Below are 23223 nucleotides of genomic sequence, written 5' to 3'. Positions count from 1 at the left end.
CTGAACCCATAATTACTCATTTTCCGCCAATCTGGCTCCTTTGGGGAAAAAGCTTCGCTGTTCCCTGTAGTTGAGAAGCCACCCGGTTATTAGAGTCATGGCTTCCTGTTGCCAGCTGGAGGGGGCCCAGACCCAGGCTTCTCCTACTGGACTCTGGCTCTCTAGGTTAGGATGGGTCTTAACCAGGCCCATGTGTGTGTGGCTTCATGGCACACAGGGTGCAGCATGCAAGTCAAGGGTAACAAAAGTCTCATTAACAATAAGGCTGCAATAAACACATGAAGCCCCAAAGGGAGGCAGTATGACTCACCTAACATCAGCTCAGAGGAGAGGGGAAAGATAAGATCAGTGCGTGGAAACCAAATCAATGGCAAAAGGGAACATTAACCACTTGCTGTGCCTCCAAGTCAAACAAGCCAAAGCTAAGCCCTTACTGTGATCCACTGCTGAGTAGCATGTCTACAGGACATCACAAGTCTGAATTATGCATCGTCTGTGCTTGGGGAAGATATAGTGAGATAAGTTCCCTGCACTGGTACCACTGGAGTCAATACAGAAGACAATTACAGATTTTTCCACAAACCAGAGGTATCCCAGTATTCCTGTAAGCTTCTCTGTTTACGTGGTCAATCATGTTGCATTCAAGACTAGACTGGCACGCTGAGAGTGCAAACCTATGTCAAGGCCAGTGGTGCATTCATGTGCCCTGGGATGGTCCCATCATCCCGAGTTGGCAAGTTGTTTTCCGACTTAGGTGTGTTTATGAACCTTAAGTTCTAATGTGGAAATTTAGACGCTTGGATGTGTTGAGTTTTATTGCCCATAAAACGTTCACCTGAATTATTCCGACAGACATGAATGCACCACAAATTCCCTGTCTCACAATGGTAATGGAAGTGAAACACAAGAAATAACAAAACAAACTCTCCCAGCATCACTGAAAATTCCAATTAGCTGAGTTTCTGTGGACTCATAAGCAAGTCAGATCACTGGTGAATGTACACCACTATGATGCTGCCAAGAGTCACACACATAGAAGTGTTCAGTTCAGCTGCTCTCAGTGCCACTGAAATCAGTAACACTGATGGTTACCAAGGCTCTCTGATCACTTTTCAATAAGCTCATGTTGCTGTTCAGCCAGTAAGGAGAGATTTTATTGGCATTGCTTAGCAACCAAAACTTAGTTCAAAGAAGGTAACACTGACTCATCTGAGACTAAAGTTCCAGACCCCTGAATCCCACAAGATCGCTGCATGCTTCAACTATGCTAAACTGCTTTCTTTGAACAACACCATGTGCTGTTTGTGTTAAAATGACAATAGCAGACTGCATCCAGGCAAGAAGGCCAATACGATCATACCTGTCTGACACAGCCGTCATAAATTCATCCAGCAGGTCATCATAGGCCTGGCCTCGCACTCTCTTATGTCTCAGCCCAATGTAGAGAGGGTCCTTCAGCAGAGCCTGCAAAAACACACAGGGGCAGAGGACAGAACGTGAGAGGAGGAACTTATAGGGACACTGAAGGAGAAGAACAAAGAAAGGAAAGCACATTTGATTTTTGATGTTCCATCTCAACTTAATAGTTTTGTTTAAAGCCGCACTAGGCAGCTGCACTAGTTAGTGACTCCACATATCTACGAGAGGAAGTACTCCACCGATTTAGCATCATAGCATAGAAATGAAAGTTAAGGGGCTTTTAAGAGACTAATAAAAATCTGTGTAGCAGAAGTGAAAATATCCTGACTGTTATTCCCTAGTCTGTGCCAAGCCCCAAACACACATCCTACACTTCCTAAAATGCAAATTTACAGTTTTACTGAATGTAAAAACGATTTACAGGACGACACATCAGGGGAATAAAATATTTAATGGTGTAGGTGTTATTGTGTACAGTATATAAAAGCCTAAATAAAAACTAATTGTATAAACTCCTCTGTACCAGGAGTGTGTGAGACTGTGTGTGTGATTTCTTTCAAGTCTTGACATTTGCTGTGTGTGAAAATGAAAGAGGGAGGGGGAGATATACACAGAATGTGAGCACATCCTCACACATACAGACACCTGTGTCTCTGTAGACCTTATACCATAGCCATGTGGGTGATCCTACAGCGTTGTCCCATTATTGTTATATTAATAATAATTATATTTCCTCATAATGACATTTCCCATACGTGAACGTTAAAATAATTGTATGGGAGAGGCCATTATTACACTAAATGAGTGAATTACTGTATCTCTGGTAATAATGCATAATCATTAAAGGGGACATGTTATGCCCATTTTCAGGTCCATACTTGTATTTAGTTTTTATACTAGAACATGTTTACATGCTTTAATGCTAAAACAACACTGTTTGTTTGAATACAGCCGTTTTCACCCTCTGTCTGAAACGCTCCGTTTTTGCGCCTGTCTCTTTAAGCGCCTCTCTCGAAAAAGCTCAGTCTGCTCTGATTGGTTAGTGTTTCCGAGTCTTCCGTATCTGCGTTATTTGCATCTTCGTACTGTCACAGCAGCCAAGGAATGAGTGTAACGCCAGTGTAGCTGCATATTATAGTATAGTTGTGACATCACAACCTTACAGAAGTCTTGACGGCATGTGCATTTTCTGTGAGTTGAGCGTTTTCATATAGTCACAGTATTTATATACAATAGCGCTTAGACCTGCTTAAAAAATCTAACCTTCTACAATAGGGACCTTTAACGTATATAAGGCTGCATTTTTCTCTGTGAAACTCTAAAAAACATTTTCTTAAAAGTTTAGAAAGTTTGTCCAAATTCTCCAGTATTCAGTCATTATGTGCTTCCAGTTCTTGAAAATGTTAACACTTACTTGTATTATGGCTCAGCATTTTAAGGATGTGGTTAAAACTATATACATTTAAACAAGTTAGAATAGAAGAAAAGAGACAGCCACTAGGAGCTCTGTGAAGCTCTACTTAGGCACAGCTGTGCTTTGAGTTAAATGCTAAGGTCAGCATGCTAACATGTTTACAATGACAATGCTAATACGCTGAAGCAGCTATAATTGAAGGATAAGCCAGAGGATCACTAAAGTAAGTAAGCTTCATTCTCTGGTAACAATGAATGTCTGTATAAAATTTCACAACAAATCATTATTCATTACGAGCAGGTAATAACTGCACTGGCATGTGAGAACAGAAGGAATAATTAAATAAAGTTCAATTAGTTCCTTAAAAAAGATGAACTGGAAGGAAGAATGTAAATGTGGGACATACGTGTGTGTATAGGGGCCAGAGAAAACTAACAGTGTGAAGCAGATGAAAGAACAGCACCAGCGAACTTTGACCTTTGCACCTCAGTAGTTTGAAGAATGACAGCAATACAGCAGGGAAGGGAGAACATTAAGAGCAGAGGTTGATGGGAAGCCATGTGTGTGACGGAGAGACACACAGAGAATGAAAGCAGTGGGACAGTGATGAATTAGGTGGAAGTAAATGTCACCTAGCAGTGATAGATTGCTTGCAGGCTTTGCTTTGGGGTATTAGCACATATTTCATCGGATCTTTGAAATGCTGCACCTGCCTCATATAACATGGCTGTTTCAACATACAACAAGCTGGACTGTAGATTCCTACCTCGACAGATTTATTTTTAATCTAAACGTGCTACACTCTGTAAACTTCGTGTTCCCTGATCCAGAGCGTCGCCATGCCTCATTGGGGCAGGCGACCTTTACTTCTGGAGATGGATAATTAGAGGGTGCCACTAAGATGAGCGCAGCAGCAGCCGCCTTTCCATGGCAGGGTCAAGAGTTGCCATATCCAAGAACACTTCAAGAAGTTTATATAAGGCAATATTTATTTGAAGTTGACAACTCATTTCCTGGCAAGCTTTAAATGGACTGTAATAGGCTCGAGGTGGTCCAGTTCAACAGTAACCAAAACAAGCAAACCATTTTCATGTGATCCCGCCGAGCGGTGGCTTGATATTAGAGAGCGCATTTGGAGGTAATTTCAAGAAGATGATGCAAGAGTATGCAAGGAGCAAGATTAAAATAGATATAAGATCATGAAGTGGAGTTCCACTTGCAACTTATGTTCCGTCTATAGAGTTCGATGGTGAGTTTTCTTTTTTTTATTATTCACACGCTGTGACGAAAATGCCTTTAACTCTCTGAACTCCACAACCCGTTTTCTTTAAAAAATATATCCAATATTATATCATTTATCATAGCCAGAAACAGTAAAAACAGAAATAATCTTTGGATGTTCAAATCTCCAAAGGTTCTTGAACAAATCATGAAATCAAATCTTATCAAAATCACTTCGTTCTACATTTCTTATGTAACATTTTGCCAAAAATAAACCATTTACACTAACCAGGTCCTTTATATAACATTAAATGATGCACTCCTCTGTACAACTGGGAAGCCATGAACGACTCACTGACAAAAACTCAGTAGTAGAGGTTGAGGTTGAAGATGTTTTAACATTAAGTTTATGGAGAACACGTTTATTGTCTATATCGGTAACATTTGTGGACACAGATTACATTTCTCCCCGGGTATTTATAAAATCAATTATCAAAGAAATTCAACTTGTGTTTTGCAATTCTGTGATATACTGCAAAAAACATGTTTGAGATATTTCCACTTCTAGCCATGATTGTGCTGTTTCCATAGAGGTGCAGGACTTTTATATTGCAAACAAGGCCACAGTGAGCAAAAAGATGACAGGAGCAAAAAATACCCTGAAACTGGGGATCATATGTGAAATAGAAGCATTATAAGTGACTCGGATAGTCCTGAGTGAGTTTCAAATGGGCTGACCTCGGTGACACTGTGCTGAACTGTTGACATGAGTTGTCTTTTTGTACCAGATTATCTCCTGTTGATTGGATAAACTGTCCTTTGTGTTGTACAGCCCCTTCTCTCTCAGAAGGGATTAGTCCTTGTGTATGGCTTTACAGTTCATGCTCGCTACAGACACCAAAGCTCCATTTTCACTGTTGCAACTGATGACGGACTTCAGGAAAATAATATAAAGTTATATTTGACTGCTTTGTTATACTGGACCTTTAATGAGGAATTTAGGTAGTTTAATGTCTAACTTTCAGTGTTAATTTATGAAAAAGTAGGGTGAGACAAGCGATCAAGAACCGTCTGGACCTGCCTGAGGTAAAGGACATGTGAAAGCCAGTAGAGATGCACAAACAGCATATTGTCTTGGATGACATCATTGACTCACATTTCAGCACGAGTGTGTGTGTTGAGGTTATTCTAGGTGACATCAGTTGACTGATACAGTCGAGGGAGATAACAAGATGACGCAGTAAAAACTGAACTCCCTGAGCTTCTGTACTTCGTTCTCTGCGGATATGTCTGTATTTCTTGAGTGTGCTGTATCTGAGAAAGAGATAAGAGCTGTCCAGGTAGTGGGAGTTTATTGCTGTTTTCCCCCACGATTACACAGCTATCACATTCCACTGCAGAACAAATAACACAGTGAATCACTTTCTAAATGTCAAAACCAGACATTTCACAGCCACTGAGCATCCTCTTGATAAAAGATTAAAGGAATAGTTCGACATTTTGTGAAATATGCTAAATAATTTTCCTGCAAAGAGTTAGACGCAAAGAGCAAGTAAGTGCATTCCCACAATGTAGAATTATTTGTTAAGCAAAAAAAAAAGAAGGTATGTCTTGGTCAGGGGGGTCTGCCTGCTCGACTCTTTGGATGTCTGCCTGCTTGCCTCACTCTACCCCCATATCCACTCAAGGACAAATATAATCCCATAATGACGGTCATTTTAATAATTAGCTAGAGCTACCACTACCTCATAGCCTCCCAATGCTCCCAACATGCCTTTACAGTCAGGACCGCAGAGTAAGGCGGGGTACTGAGAGGCAGCAGGCTAGTCTGCCTCCCATATGAAGCCAGTCCAGAAGAAACACACACACACACACACACACACACACACACACACACACACACACACACACACACACACACACACACACACACACACACACACACACACACACACACACACACACACACACACACACACACACACACACACACACACACACACAGCCTATTTATCCCATTAGAACTCATTTAGCCTGTCAACAAGAATAATAGAAAAATTGAAAAGTTGGCCAGACCCAGGCATACTACAGTACAATCTATTTTATAGAATAAGCAGCAATACTACAGTGTGTGTGTGTGTGTGTGTGTGTGTGTGTGTGTGTGTGTGTGTGTGTTTACTTAATGAGAAAATATGTCTTTCCTTCCAAGAGTTTTAGAAGATCATAAACAGTAAGTTTCATATCCAGTAATCTCTATAAGCAGATATTGAATGGTTGCAGAATTTCTCGGCAACGGTACAAGATCTTTTGTATAGGAAGGGTTCTGGTTAACGTTTGTAGTCCGATCAGTATTGACCAATCACATTTGAACCGGCTTTGGTCACTTGCAGGTAAGCAGTCTGTGAGAGTAAGAGGCGAAACACATTGGTCGAAATGCAATCTCAAAACCCATCGGCATCTCATTTACTGTCTACGATTGAGCTTTTTATTAGCTAAAAACCCGACGACCAGAATAATTTAAACAGAGTAGTAGACTAGAAGTGGAAATTTAGAATGCATAGAGATGCCAGTACAGGAAGAGGTCAAGAGGTAGAGCTACATACGTGTAGTGTAGGTCTATAAAGATAATGAGCTGAGGTGGAGGACTTGACAAAATGAGAGACGATTGTGCTCTCTTAATCCAGATCTAATGACACAAAGAGGACTAATGCAGCAATGTAATATATTTTATAGGGTTTCTGTTAAAACCACAGTTTCTGTTGTTATAATGCAAGGGATTTCTGCAAGGAGAACTTTGATGAACTGCGGGGGAAGTGCTGCCACAGAGGGATCTCAAACCATTGAGCATGCTATCGCCTGCATAAAATTAGTAGGTTTCTCCAAATTCTTGGTCTCTGTCCATTCTAACAAATCTTGCAAATACTTTCAAATTTGTATTTGCACTCATCCATCCTCAGCAACATCTCTCATCCTTAATCCCCTTGAGACATTTGCTTGGACTGAAACCCTGACTGAGTCATATGAAGATAAAGAAAAGCTACTGACTGAGCAGAAACTGAGGCTGCCACGCCCTTGGCTGAGGCTGAGAGTTGTGTATATATAGATGTGCACACACACTATTCTTAGTCTGTTTAAGGCTACAGACCTGCCCTGCCCAGAGTTTGAATCATCTGTTAGAGACGCTGCCATAGTTAACAGGGACCATAGGTGGGTAACTCAAACTCTGTTTGCTGCTACTCTCACAGGCTGGCACAGGGGAGAGGTGGTTTCCCAGCTGGCATCCATCAATGGAGCTGCTTACCTCACTTGTATAAAGGGTGTTTCCTGGTTCTAAAGTGTGCAATTTATATTGTAGCAACCTTAACATTTCAAGCATCAGCTTTTGGAATGAATGCTTTTGTTCTGAAAGTAGCCAGGTCCCAAATAGCTAGAAGTTGGCAGTACTGTATACTCACATTGCTATGAGATGCAACTATAACCTGGAAGGTGTATTGCTCATGACCCAAGGAAGCGCAGTGACGAGTGTGAAGTTGTTCTTGAGAAAGCTACAAGCAGCAATACCAGAGGCCAAGCAATCAGTTCCAAACTGCACTGGTGTTTCTAAGTTCTGAATATAAGTATAGTAGATGTAGCAACACCACAATAAAAATACTCTATTACAAGTTATAGTCTTACAGTACACTCCAAATTTTACTTAAAAGAATAGTTTGACATTTTTGGAGAGATGAGAAGATTGATACCACTCTCATGTTTGTACAGTGAATAATAAGCAACAGCTAGGTGCTGGGTAGCTTAGCTTAGCATAAAGACTGGAAACATCTAGCATTTCTCTGCCCAGTGGTAACAAAATCCGCTTAAGAGCATCTTTAAAGCTCACATTAGTTATTAGAGTAATCAACAAGTTACTTCTTGTTTGTTAAATCCATACTTTGTGCTAGTGCTAATTAGAAAGGGTTACCATGCTAACAGGCTAACCTAAGATGATAAACATGGTAGGCTATACATTAAACCTGCTTAATATCAGCATGTTAGAGTTGTCTTTGTGACCATCTTAGCATACTGATAAACATTTAGCTTAAAACACTTGTGTGCCTAACTACAGCGCCTCACTGAGCCGCTAGCATGACTGCAGACTAGTTATTAATGCTGTAACAAATTATAATGAGCATTTCATAAATCTTATGTGTATTGAAAAGCAGTGAAGTACTGTAGAAATACGATGTGTATCGAAAATGAAAAAAGAGGAAGTTGCATTAAAATTATATTTAAGTACAGTTCATAACTACATTCTACTTTCCACATGATGGATGTAATGCCGTTCCACCAAGCCCTGACAAACAACCCAGCAACCCAACAAAACAAAACAAAAACAAGTTGCTTATAATTCTGTGAATAGTCTGTCACTTATATTAAGACCTCAGCTTTTACTGTACCTCATTGTCTGTGCCCACATCCAGCATGATCGGCAGGCACTGTTGTGGCGGCACACCTCCACAGGCTGTGTAGAGGGCCAGCTTACCCACTGGAATGCCCATACCACAGCATCCCAGGTCTCCCAGCCCCAGGATCCTCTCTCCGTCCGTCACGCACACCGCCTGTTAATCAACATAACTGTCAGCCATAAACAGTACAATACTACAGTAGCCACACCAACCATCTCATCAATTTAAATCTGTGTGTAATGCTGCTACATATTCTTAAATTAGATGTTATGTCACATTTATACAGTTTAATGAGAAAGTAAATGAAGCAGCAGTTCTGCCTCCATGTCTCATAAGCTCAAACCTTCTTTACTAGAACAAGTCCACCCTGCTCCAAAGAAACAGGTTTTTTTCCTCAGTGTAAGCCAGGCCCTCCTACACCCTCCTGGCTTTCCACTCACTTTATTCATTAAGCATTAAATAAGTTCCTCTGGGTTGATTCCATAGCATGAAGCAAATCAATTGCGCAACACTTAATATCACCAGCAGAACTGTTTAGCTTGAAAAGTTCATAATTCTCAGTGTTTTTCTTTTTCCACCATCTGTGTGACGCAGATAACTCTGGCACAACATTGGCATCTGGCAGCCTGGTTTCTTCCACTATCTGACAGGTTTAAAGTCAAGACTGTCATTAGTTTTCACATCTGAATGCTTCAAATCTATAATGACCATACTTAAAATCATTAACAGTATTTCCTCCCCAACTATCACTTATGTGACAGAAAGTCTGCTAAGGCTCATCAGTGGATGACTACATTAGCTCCCGTTTGGCCTCTCTCTATGGAAATGTTATGAGTAGGCCATATTAGGTGAGTTTACGATAAGACCACCCTGACAATGAGAGGCGGCATGTCAGCGCCGAGGTAAATGCCCTGCTGTTGACAGCTGTGAACAGGTGGCTGAGACTGCTGGTATATTTGACATGCCAGGAATGCCTACTAGTTTCGTCATTCTAAATATGACGAGATTATGACTTGCACATAGTTGCCCTATACAGAAGATTAAAGGAATATTTCAGGCTTTTGGGAAATTGGCCAATACAGCAGGTCAAAAGACGCAATGGATCACTGGATTTACAGCTTTCATTATTGTTTGAGACAGCCTGGTGTAAGATGACTGAGCGTTAAATATAAAAACATTGTGTCTTTTATTATATTGAAATATCAGCCCAATAGCTAACATGTTTAATTAATAATTTTACAGTATTAAAAGGATTACTTTTCCTGATTTTCAAACGTCTTTGTATCGTTGCAATGTGGTTGGTATGTACAAATGCATGATGTTCGGCTTCCCTGCGTTTTACCGATGCCTGGAGCTCCCATCTCACCCACCGGCAGAAGTCTGCATGAGACGCGTTTTGCGAATCCCAGCGGACAACTCGCAGCTCGGTGAGCGGGGACCTTCATTTGCACATACCTCTCTTATATGCAACTAAACAAAGTGGGTTGAAAATCAGCCAAGTTATCCTTTAAATGGACAACTATGTATTCATCTGCTGAGAATTTGACCACCTTCAGTTCACATTGTAACAGGTAAAGACATCCCTGGTAGTTTAAAAAGTATCTTCAGTACTTTTAAGTTTCTAGTATCATGTTTTAAATAGAATATCAAACAAAGCCAAACAACAATGCAAAGCTAGTATAGTTTCTGTAAAGTAAGTTTTAATGATCTCACTAATTGTGGCCACCTGTCACTAAACATATTTTATCCCAAAATTGTGAAGGCAGTTAAAATAATCTCCTCTGGGAGTCCATAGAGATAATTTAAATCCTTCAACATCATAGCAACATGTGTTGCTGCTGGATGTATTGGGCATTCCCTAATGCAAACAATTATTTTAAAGTTTCTGCTTTTAATCTCTTGTTTCTCCATTTATGTATACTATATTTGCTTTAATTAAATAAAGCATTATTGTATTATAGCTGCATCTACATTAAAGGATAAAGCAGCTCATATTCTATATTGTTTAATTGTCAGATAATCCCATGAAAAGAACAATAAAAAAAAGGCACAAATGGAATATTTCTGTCTCTGCCAATCGACCAACACTGTCAGGTGCTCCAACAGTTAGCATTTTTGCACACATATGTTGTTATGTTCATCTTTAATGGTTACACAGAATAAGACTTAGTTTCTGTGGGTTTTGTAATGTGGGAGTGCTGGAACAATATGAATATTAAATACTAATGTAAGACTTCATGTCACAGTCTGAGTGATGTCTTTTACCCTGACATCCTTTTCAGGCCAGTTCTGGAGCACCGTAGAAATGTGGCCTCGGTCATGAATAGTAATGAACAGGCCCCTGCAACACAGAAAAACAAATGAAAGAAAGTCAGTCAGCAGAAGAAACACACCACACTGTTTGCATATTCAAAAGGCATCACAGGGTGCCCTGGTCAACCATCGTCTGCTTTCTCACTTCCCAAGTTTTATGTCATGCTTTACTCTAACAAAGAAAAATGTCACTAAAATCTTGGCAATAACAATGGCAACACAAGAACTCATGAACACGTACTTAAAATAACTTCTTATCTAAGATTTAAGGGGAAAACAGCTTCAAGCTGTACCTAAGAGACTGTTTGAAGATAAGCTGCTATTTCTTTTCTGTCTTTCTTTCTTCTGACCAAGACTTTATTGAATACTGATGGCACCTGGGACTTTAATGCTGAGCCCCAATCCCAGGGCCTCTGCAGAGAGTTTGCTTTGGACCCTTCAGGCTCCCCGAATATTCATTCATCTTAGTATCACTCCCTCCCACAAACCCTCCCTCTTTCCTTTCCTTGCTTCCTGGCATCAACGTCCTTCCCTCCAGGACAATCCCAGGATAAAGAGATCATTTCTATGCGTGGGGTCCAGCTGCGGCGTCTTTCCTACCCAACATACCCATCTGGTCATAGTACGGAGGGCAAAACCTCCCCTGTGTGCCAGTGACAGTAAACATTCTATCACTATTTGTAGTAAAAAGACATCCCAGGCCGTGTCGAACGCAAACAGTATGACGCACTATTAAAATATAGTGAGATGAACATAAATACATAAAAACGCCGTCAGCACGGGATTCCACTTAACACTAGTAACCGTGGTAGAACAACTACAGCCATGCTAGCAGCCCCGTGAGGCTGTTTCTTAGACATAAGTGCTGTGTTGGGCTAAATAGTAACATTAGCATGAAAGGAACACCAATCAGTTCCAAATCCATGGCAACATTTAAAGAATAAGTTACACTATATGACTTTAAAATAACTTCCCCTACAATAAAATCCACGCTGAACTTTTACCTAACAAACCTTTGTGAGTTGAGGTGTGTGCAGCTGAGTTGGTCAGTGGTGTGGCCACATGACTCCAGTTAAGTGGTCAAGCAGCTCACACATGGCGACAGATGTCAGTGGCCCCGGGCACGGCATGTTTGTTCTCTAAAGGTAAACACTGTGTGCTCTCTAGTCAATTAAGCTAAGCTCATACAGTCTTTTCAGATATTTTGCCATTTCGAGGCACCACAGTATGCCGAGGACTCAAGTTTGAACTCCTCTTAACTTTAGCTACTAACTCAGCTACTCACATAACAGTGAGACTACCCATTGAAACTATTGGACAACACACTAGAGTAATGTCACACATCTTTGCAATGTTTCACTCTCTCAGTTTTAGGCATGACGAAAGAGCCAATAGCTTATAAATATAACATGCCTTTTGAAACTTCACAAATAGAAATTAACATTTAACATTAAGAAGAAGAAGCATGATGCCCACTTTGGAGTTCCACAAGGGAGCTGCCTCGGTCCATTACTGTTCTCCCTACACATGCTACCACTGGGGGACATCATTAGAGAACACAATGTGTGCTTCCATAGCTACGCGGATGACACACAACTGTACATTTCTGCTGAACCAAATGATACTACAGCTATTAACTCCATCACCACCTGTCTGTCAGCAATAAATAAATGGATGAGCAATAATTTCTTAAAATTAAATGAGAACAAAACTGAAATCCTACTAGTAGGTCCTGTAACAAAAAAAGAGATGATGCTGAATAACATGGGGAAACTTACTCCTTTGATTAAACCTGAAGTTACAAGTCTTTGTGTTATCATAGACTCAGATCTAAGCTTTAAATCCCACATAAACAAGGTGACAAAAGCAACCTTCTTCCACCTTAGAAATATAGCTAAAATCAGACAATTTATAAATCAAAAGGATGCTGAAAAACTAATCCATGCTTTTATCTCAAGCCGACTCGATTACTGTAATGCACTCTTTACCGGCCTCCCAAAAACAACAACGGAGAGACTTCAGCTCATCCAAAACGCTGCAGCGAGGCTGCTGACTAGAACCAAGAGGAGAGACCACATCAGTCCAGTGTTGACTGCTCTACACTGGCTTCCAGTAACTTTTAGAATTGACTTTAAGGTCCTCCTCCTTGAATACAAAGCCCTAAACGGAACCGCACCAAGTTACACTGCCAACTCTCTAATCAACTATGTGCCCCCAAGAACATTACGATCATCCACTACTGGTTTATTAAATGTTCCCAGAAACATCCAAAAGAAAACTGGGGATGCAGCCTTTATCGATTATGCACCAAAGCTATGGAACACTTTACCTGCAGACATTAGGGAGGCAAGCTCGCTCAATATCTTCAAAAGTAAGCTAAAAACATATCTCTTTACTTTAGCCTTTTAATAGTGATATTCTATACAATTATATACAATAATGCTGCTACTCTATCCATCCATCCATCCATCGTCCACCGCTTATCCGGGATCGGGTCGCGGGGGCAGCAGCTCCAGTAAGGAACCCCAATCTTCCCTTCTCCGGGCCACATCCTCCAGCTCCGACTGGGGGATCCTGAGGCGTTCCCAGGCCAGTGAGGAGATATAATCTCTCCACCGAGTCCTGGGTCTTCCCCGGGGTCTCCTCCCAGCTGGACGTGCCTGGAACACCTCCCTAGGGAGGCGCCCAGGTGGCATCCTTACTAGATGCTGAAACACCTCAACTGGCTCCGTTCAACGTAAAGGAGCAGCGGCTCTACTCCGAGTCTCTCACGGATGGCTGAGCTTCTCACCCTATCTCTAAGGGAGACGCCAGCCACCCGTCTGAGAAAACCCATTTCGGCCGCTTGTACCCGTGATCTCGTTCTTTCGGTCATGACCCAGCCTTCATGACCATAGGTGAGGGTAGGAACGAAGATCGACCGGTATATTGAGAGCTTTGCCTTCTGGCTCAGCTCTCTTTTCGTCACAACGGTGCGGTAAAGTGACTCTATGCCACTTTAAACTCATTTAAATGCTTTCAGTATGTTCTGTTCAATGTTGCTATAACTGGTTTAACTTTGAATGTGTATACATTTCAGAGTGTGTATTTTTGAAGAACCTGAGATCAAATAGACTGTGTTACCACGTGATAAAGAGGAAGTTTCTCTGATAAATGGGTTTGAAAAAAGATTATTGGAGAAAAACTGGCTTTAACCGATAGATTTCATAAAACTTCAATTCATTTGTTGTTTTTTATGAGTGTTTATTTTCACATTTACTCTATAACCTGAGACTGAGATTTTTCCAAGAAAGTTTTTTTTATCTGTAAATAATTTAAAGTTTATATTTATATGTATATATCAATAAATACCCGTTATCATTGGATCTTGTCTAATTCTTTCTGTAAATGGTTCCATTTCTATTGCAAAACAGAGGATTTGGTGCTTTTCTCTTATATTTCTTTATTTTAAACTGAATATCTTTTAGGTTTTGGACTTTTGGTCTGACAAAAAAAGACATTTGGGGGCACTCTTTGGACTCTGGAATGGAAATGTTTGTCTATTGTCTGATATTTAATCGTCTAAATGGCTAATCAAATTATTAAAAACAGAATCAACAGATAAATCGATAATGAAAATGTGTTGCAGCCTTACATTAGACAAAAAGGAGAGAAGAGAAAAAGAGCCTGACAGACTAGTAGAAGATATTGACAGCGACATGGTCCTCCCAATGCAAAGAGCTCTACAGGTCACCGAAAGGTCATTAGGCCAAAGACATCTGGCCTTTTAAACATTTTTCAACTTTTCTGGCAATTCAACGAGACACATCTGCATACATCTACACATCTGAACGCAGCTATGTAGAAGTGCTGCTTGAAATGCAGTGTGGGACGATAATTTAATGAGTCTAGCAAATGTCTGCACAGCTGTAATGGAGTGTGGGGACCAGGACAAGTTTTGTCTTCATACACTGGATGTGGGTGAGAGAGGAGACAGAGGGGAACAAAGTGCAGCCTGCTGTGTGTGTTTACCTGAAGCCAGGAGGACATGAGCCACTGCCAGCAAACAGGAATATGAGGTATTCTAGGAGGAAAAGCAGCATTGGGCTGAAAGGTTGACCCCACAATATGACTATGTTGGAAAACAACTTCATGAGATGGATCAAAGCAGACAGGCAGACTGGCAGAAATGCCTAATCTCTGTCAACATGAAGGTTATGAAAAACATTTCAGGTTCAGCCTGCCATTATTCCTCTCCAATCCTCTTTTTCCGACATTCTGTGTTTTCAGAGGAGCTGTCGACCTCATGACCTTTGACCCTGAAAAGTACAATGTAGTGGAGCTGCAGGAGTGCCTGTTATGCCTTTTAACAGTCAGAAAAACACACAAGCACACACACAAGCACACACACACACAAGCACACACACACACACACACACACCTCTTACAAATTCCATATACAGTACCCAGAGCAGCAAAGAGCTAATCTACAGTATCTCATGATGTCAGGCGTCGTGCTGTTTTAAATCCATCATCAGTGTCTGTAAGATAATGATGATCTGTTCAGCGCAAGAATTTGGAAATGGTGAATAAATGTGCTTAATGGCTCATTGACAGTACACAGCAGCTGTCATGGAGACGTGTATAATATGAGGCTTTATGTTCACAATCTACAGGTCGCTAGGCTGTGTGTGTGTGTGTGTGTGTGTGTGTGTGTGTGTGTGTGTGTGTGTGTGTGTGTGAGAACATTGTTGTGAAATGAAGTCGTTTTGGCCTGTCAACATTTCTTTTAGGGGCTGCTGCTAGTTTAGAGTTGAGGGTTAAAGGAAAATTCCACCCTCTGATACTTTTGCATTTGTTAAGCTAACTTAAAACCAAAAGCAAAATTTGCCCTGCATCATTTTTGTCTTTAAACACTGCTTTCATACTCCGTACTGTGAGCCGTTGCACATTCATTGGACAATTTTTCACATTTCTGTACAAAACTACAACTTCTTAAAACTGCATAGCTCTTCTATTTTGTATTCAAATATATTATACACATAATTTATTGTTCTTATCTCATATTTCTTTTGTATTTTTCTTCTATTCTATATTCATGTTTCGCAATACTTGCTTTTATGTGAAAACTTACTTGGCAATGAACTGGATTCTGATTCTGATTCTACTGTTGAAGAAGAAATTGATATTTCTTTACCTTCAACAAAAGTGGTTCCAAACATCTGTTGTCAGAAGTATCCTCCACTGCCCTGTCAGACGTAGTTCCCTTCATGGACACGGCCAAAGTATTACTTTTAGCTATTAGACATGCATCCATGACCTTTATCTTGGCTATTTCAAACATACATTTTATGTAATAATTTCATGTTTTCTCCATTTGTGTTATTCAGGTTCTGCTGCTGACTCCATATGTGCAAAGATTTTATTATTCAAACGGGAATTTTTACAACTCCATAATCTTTCCACGTACCCCCAAACAATAATGGGATACAAGTCCTTCTGGTTGAAAGTTATATTTCTCCTCACATTGATGCTTATAGTGTTGAAATGTGTGTGTGTGTGTTTGTGTGTGTGTGTGCATGTCTGTAAGACTGCTGCTGCTGAAATAACCACAATGAATAGCAGTCGCCTTATTTTCTAGATGAGAGGAGGGCCACAAAGCATTGAGCTGCCGTGTCTGGCTCCTCCTGTAAGAGTGTGGCGAGAACAGAGAGGGTAAAGAAAACAACCTGATGGCCTGAAACAGCATCATCGCTGACCTGCAGCCCAACACAAAACACACCCCGGGGACTGTGGAAGGCTGCGGGGGCCGGCAGGAGGAAAAGCTGCTTTCTACACCATGACCCCAAAACACAGTCGGTGCCCCATGAGGAAGCTGGCCACCGATCGCTGACCCGTGTCTACACAAAACACTACCAGTCACCATTCTTCAACCCCACCACATAACCTTAATCTTCACTGTGCTGGACACCCTCAGTTAGAAAGCCACATGAGGTTCAACTGACATGCACACAAATCATTGAGAAGAGACTGTGAAAATAGTTAAAGGTCAAAGTCACGCTATGACATGTCTCAAACTAATTAAGCTTCAAATCTGCAACGACAGGCAAGTTTTTATGGCTGGTATCCCCTGAGAAACACTGGATTTTTCCAACATCTTGGAGTGTGACTGTGCAGAGGGAAGAGGTATTTCACAACAAAATGAAAAAAACGATTCATGTTTGGTTACTGTGTGCAATTTAAATTTTTTCACTTCAAAAAACAAATGTCTAAGATTAGTAAAAGCTTCTCCAAATGACAGAGCAAATTTAATTGATGAGAGGTGAAGCCAAAGTTCCAAACAACTTGTTACATGAAACCTGGTATATCTTCCCATGCAAGAATCTATTGTAACCTTAACCCGTTCTGACTCCGAACACGACTATGACACTCCACTAGGGTCCCGGTTTTAAACTGGTTAATGTTGTGAATTCAAATAAAACTTCTTGGTTAGGTTTAGGAAAATGTGGTTTGTGTTAAAATCAGTATGTTTGTTACGTAAGTTACGTACATGACTTTTGGTTTCACACAGGACACTAACAGCGGTCTCCTCCTGGTCTGGTGAAAGTACTGTGCTTTTTTGACCCATCCATCCTCCCCATCTTTCACCCTAAGAGGGCTTTGTCGCTCTTTATACATATTATTTCCATGAAGTTATATTATATTATATTATATTGAAGTTAGTGAAACGCTCAGTGCGTCTCATACAGGGTTGTATAAGGCTTTGTCATGAGTCCTGCAAATGGGAACGATATCATTCACAGTCAAGAAAATAAAAGAGTATTCAAAGGATATTAGCGGATTTTTAGATATAGATTTGATTTTTTTAACATTTGACCTATTTGTAATATAAGATGGGCAGCAAAACCATCTCTCAGGACCAGTAGATGTGCTGGGCCAGGGCTGGGCTTGTTTTGGCATGAAGCAATATCTACCTGTGACCCTTCAATACGGTGTGTTGCCTTAAAGTGCATTTATTGTGCATTAAAAGGTTACATTGTAGGTTTTAGAGTTTTGGAGCATGCGCACATAGATGCTGTCCAATGGGTACATAATCTAATAAATCAAATTACAGTGTTTAGTTCACATTCAACCAAGAACAATTTAATTGTACTCAATATTACATTGTATAAGAATTGTGCAGCATCAAAATTAACTGTTCACCTGCACTGGAGGGAAATAGTACTAAGACATATAGTTTCAATCTATGTGCCTGTTCCATTCATCAGCCTGCTGAAGCTGCCATTGACCTCAGGCAACTGTTATCGTTAGACTTATTACTTTTGTATTTAGCCAAAGCTGTCTGACATCGTTGACAACACCGTATCTTAAAGGTTATGCAACAAGAAAGGTTATGCAAGCCATGTGAAGCTGTATGTCTATCAGATGGGGGTAAGACAGTAACTGTATACCAGCAGTCTCTTAGCGAGAGGGATAGACACATTTAGCTCTGCGAGTGATCTGCAAACTGTAACACAGTATGAAATTTATGGTATAGTAAAGCAGAGCGCTATCCAAGATACGGTCTGCCTGCTAGAAAAAGAAACACATCCATACAGTGGGAGAACTCCCTCGTGGAGATCCATGGCTTTTCAAAACAGGTTCAGAAAGGAGCTTCACTCCAAAATTAACACAACCTTCTGCCAGACCAGAGATATCATTTTATTGAATCTGGGAAGTTCAAAAGGCTTTCACAAAGAGAAAACATGCATTTGCCAATAACAAGAGATTAACATTTAGAATTTCATTAGAATAGATGACTCAACGCAGCACTTGGTCAGGGTTCAAATGGTCACAAGCAGTGCCGAAGAGTGAAAAACACAATAATAGCTCTCAAATATTATCTAAATGAGAGGAGGGCCACAAAGCATCGAGCTGCTATGTACGATCTTGACCTTTGACCACCGAAGTCTATTCAGTTCATCAGTCCAAGTGACCGATTGTACCAAATTCTGAGATATCGTGTTCACAAGAATGGCCGCACGTACGGACTACAGCAAGACATAATGACGATGTGGAGGCATAAAAAAAGTTCCTATTGGTAATACAACTAAGGCAGGACACTGCCTGATCAGGTAAAATACATCTGTCTAGTGTTGCAGGGTTGCCATCAGCCTGTGAAATCTGGAAGCGTCTCTAATTTTAAAATTATGTAACGCTTCTAGTTGTGAGGTATTGCTTTCACTGAGTATTGTGGAAGTGAGGAGCAAACACATCACTCTCTGTTTTCTATGTTAAACTTAAAATGATTACCATTAATTTCTCAAAGAAGTGTGTCAAAGTGAAGTGACTGGTCTAATTATTTTGTAAAGTAATTGAATTTAGTAAATGTATGAACTTGTTCAATATATTACCAAACTATAGATGTTTCTTGCTATCCAATAGCTGCGGTGTGTTAAGATACTTTTGCGAGTAGCTTGTAATGTAGTTTGCTACTTTGAGCGCGTTCTCAATCTAAGTGACGCAGTATGAATAGCAACAAAGTCTGCGTAGGTAGGAGGTCCGGGTGGACGGAGGGGTCAAACAAACGCAGGACTGTCGCCCAGGAAACCGCTGTGAAACCAAAAGTCAACGTTGTTAACTTACGTCATACGTAAACAATCCTACTTATTGAAACCGATTGTACCAAATTCTGAGATATCGTGTTCACAAGAATGGCCGCACGTACGGACTACAGCAAGACATAATGACGATGTGGAGGCATAAAAAAAGCATCCAAAGCACAGAAACATTAAAGGATTGAGACTTCAGCTTGTTACTGGCCACAGTGGAGTCTTGGTCACCATGTTTGGTTTACCTTGACAGAGATGTAAAAAGGTCTTGGTTACATCTCTGTCAAGGTAAACCAAACATTTAATCTCAGGATAAACAGTATCTTGGGTTTGGCTCCATGAATTTGTAATAAATGTCAAAGGCCAATTTGTCAATACACTGGAAAGACATTGGTCTGGGTCTAAGACACACATTTGTCTGTCATCATATCAGGCGAGTAGAGTATCCTCTGAGAACACAGCATCAAGAGAGACAGCCCAGCACACCAGCACGCACACAGATTTACAGTACACTCCGAAGGAGACGGAGTAATTTCTATGACTGGATGTGGTATCTGACCACAAGCTGTAGAAAAGGACTGACAGCACAATTTAAGCAATAAGTCGGCTGGTTTCAACGTTCTTGCTCTCTTCCTGGTACTTAATAAGTTAATGACTTTCCATGAAAAGAGAAGACACACTTTTTCCCCGTGTAAAGTATACTGTATATTTTTTATCAGCACTGATTTGATCACGTACATATTTCACACCAAGGTGAGTTAGGCCTACCTATAAGTATCCATATAAGTCAGTTTTGTTACATATGTTATACCCATGGTTTTGTTCATACAGATCAAGTGAAGCCAACGGAGTGAAGCTGTTGGCATTACAAATAACACTTGTGCTGCAGTGCAGGAAGCAGCCAAACAACTGACTAAAGCAATAGAGGAAAAGAAGAAAAACTCAGTAAGAAATTGAGGTCTGGCAATGCCAATCAATAACCATGTTCATGGTGCAGCCTGAGCTGACGCAAACTCTGCCCACTTTAAAAATAACTAATTGCAATGGAAAAGATGATCGTCAAAGAAACTAAATAGGCAACAGACCTCTGGGAAAAGCAAAAAGTGCTCTGTAAACACAAAAATAAAAAAATAAATAGAAACGACAAAGGGATGCGGATAGTGGGTGAATAATTTAGCATTAGCTCAACAAACACAATCATCCAGCCCATAATCCTTCTCTCCGTCTGTCTAAGCACACGTAAGCCTTCAGTTCCATGTGTTTGTTCAATCTTTTGCAGGATGTCCGAGGGTGTATTTTTTGTGTTTTTCTTCTAGGAATTCATCTTAGCAGCAAGAAGTAACTGTACCCAGTCATTTCTGTTCCAACACACAGCTCTCATCACCTGGAAATGAAACGTGACGGGCAGGAATTCTCTTTCCAGTCCCTTCTATTTTCTTTCCTTTTACACCCTTTTCTCTCCATACAGTATGACTCTCCGAAGACAATGCACTCTTCTTCTTCCCACCCTCCATGGCACGCTCAGACTTTGACAGGATTCCATCGCATTACAAGTATTCAACACGTTGTCTGAATTACCCTCTCATTTAATACAAGCAAGAACCAGTTCCAGTTCCTGGCCTTGGAAAACCATAACCCGCCCCCACCTCATTCCACTGCAACCCACTGAAGTAAGTCCGGGCTTCCACACAACAACTAATCTTCGCTCGTGAAGCTTTTCCAGACTTGGAGAAGAAGGAGAAACTCGGCCAAAATGAACACAGTTTAGCCAATCTGATTGGCCTTTCATCACTTTTGGTAACATGCTGAGGCAAAACATAAAAAGGAATGGAATCTTTCACACATGCCAACCTATAAGTGATGAATAAAGTAACCAGACAGTGTGAGATATTAGGGTTACAAAGCATGTCGTCTACTGTAGCTGTGCGGTGAAGGATAGCCGGGTTTCCAGACGATTGCTGTGGGTATCACGCTCCTCTCTCAGCCAGCATTACATAACTCAAGGGGCAAGAAACGTCAGAAAAAGGCCCATTCCAGCAGCAAGGCCCTGTTAAAGGAATCAGATCCACCGACCTGATGAACCCAGCTGGCTATTAGAGGAGTTTCAGCCCACTGCAACCAAATATTTCCATTCATTCCCCTTTTCACACACATCCTGACATTTGGTGCATGCCAATGACATTTCGTATAGGTTGAAAACTCACATTCAAAAGCAATTGGTTTGGCCTAAGCCAGCAACTGTGCCAGGAGCAGTTGAAGCATTTTTATTTGCAAATGCTGCTTTGTGTTAGCAGTAAGACAACTTTATAACCCCTAAAATTTAAATAGGTCTTCCTTTCATGAAAAACAGAAATAAAGATGTATATGTATTCAATTTCAGGCATGTCTGGGTTGGTGGCAGGCGAGCTGCTCGGGTCCACCATAGAACAGATGGAGAAATGCTTTAAGAGTTTCCAATTCTTTACGGCTTACAGCTGAGGAGACAATTATATGACACTAAGTGAGTCCAAAACCATCATATTTTACAATAAAATATTAATACAATTGTAATTTACCATGCATTGTATGCTGTACATACCATTTAAGCATGTTGCAAGAAGATTCAGCAGAACTTGGCATTTGTTTTGAGATGTTGTAATTATCTGGAACACTCAGGTAATCCATTAACCTGGATGAAGGTCTTGTTTTGAAGAATCTGAATAATGTTCATGGTTACAATAATAACCTTGTAGTTTAGTTTCAAGGTTATGGGATGATCATAATCATAGAATAAAATGAAAATGAAAATGAATTACAGATGGGATATTAGTATACATTGAATAAATTGCTGTAGTACCCAAACCAAGAGTAGGCTTTAGGGAGATGAGGCAAAGTCAAAATAAACCTTCTTTTTCAATTTTAAAGGAGCTCAAAATGTTTCATCAATTGGAAGCTTGGAGCTCCTTCACGAGGAGTGACAAGTCTAAACATTAAAAATAATATGGTGATTACAAGTTCATACTTATTACTACTTCAAAAACAAAAGTTATTAATTTAGTTTGATGAGGGTCATACGAGAAGAATGTGGGCCCTGTTAATATGCAACTGTCCTCTAACAAGGAAACTGGAGATGTGGCTCTCACTGATGTAATGCTGGGGCCTAAATCAAAGCAAATGTACAGGATGCCAGGGGAGAGGTCACGTCTCACGTAATGAAAACAGATCAAAAAGAGTCGGAAAGGAAAGTCACCTGGGGTCAGATCCCAATCCTATAAAGTCCGACAGAGTTAGTCTATAGCTCCAACAAAACCAATCATCTCGCCGTGAGATCATATATTATAAGAAGGTCAACTAACCTGAACAACTATTATATTTATTAATGGACATGTCACTCAAACCATACTCTCTGCGGAATAAGAGCTGAAATGCACATTCACACAACCATTTTTCATTCCTATTCTCCATAAGGTAAACATTTTACATCACATAAAAGTGCAACATTTGACCTCAGACAGTGCCTCATACATGGGGAAATGTAAATGCTATGAAACAGCAGGAAGGTTTCAGAGATTTGCCTTAAAGTCCAGTGTGCTCTTCCAAAATATGCTCTGCATAAATCACATTTGTCACATTCAAATATAACGTTATTACATTACTTTGGCTGGGATCAAGTAGATTGTTGCAAGACCAGTTCACATATGTAAAATTATTATTGGCTAACAGGCATTATTAATGTTCAGATTTTCTGGAGTGCCTTAATGTATGAAACACTGAAAAATAAGCATGTCTCAACTTCTGAACCCATGCCAAACCAGCCGGTTGTGTGCTTCAGTCTAATGGCAAAGTGGTATTTGATTTCTTACAG

General features: G+C 40.4%; 1 protein-coding gene across 1 annotated transcript in view; it reads right to left on the bottom strand.

Moving 5' to 3' along the window:
* me1 (malic enzyme 1, NADP(+)-dependent, cytosolic) overlaps positions 1–23223 on the bottom strand; it is an 83586-nt gene that overhangs the window by 13058 nt on the left and 47305 nt on the right. The window contains exons 4-6 of the mRNA XM_029452489.1: positions 10762–10837; positions 8488–8649; positions 1361–1464 (exon numbers count right to left, since the gene is read on the bottom strand). Coding sequence (XP_029308349.1) covers positions 1361–1464; positions 8488–8649; positions 10762–10837 — 342 coding nt within the window. The remainder of the gene's footprint in view (positions 1–1360; positions 1465–8487; positions 8650–10761; positions 10838–23223) is intronic.

The sequence above is a fragment of the Cottoperca gobio genome, chromosome 16 (assembly GCF_900634415.1).
Source record: "Cottoperca gobio chromosome 16, fCotGob3.1, whole genome shotgun sequence".
Classification (NCBI taxonomy): domain Eukaryota; kingdom Metazoa; phylum Chordata; class Actinopteri; order Perciformes; family Bovichtidae; genus Cottoperca; species Cottoperca gobio.
Note: the sequence above shows the minus strand (reverse complement) of the source record. Positions and strands in the feature narration are given on the sequence as shown.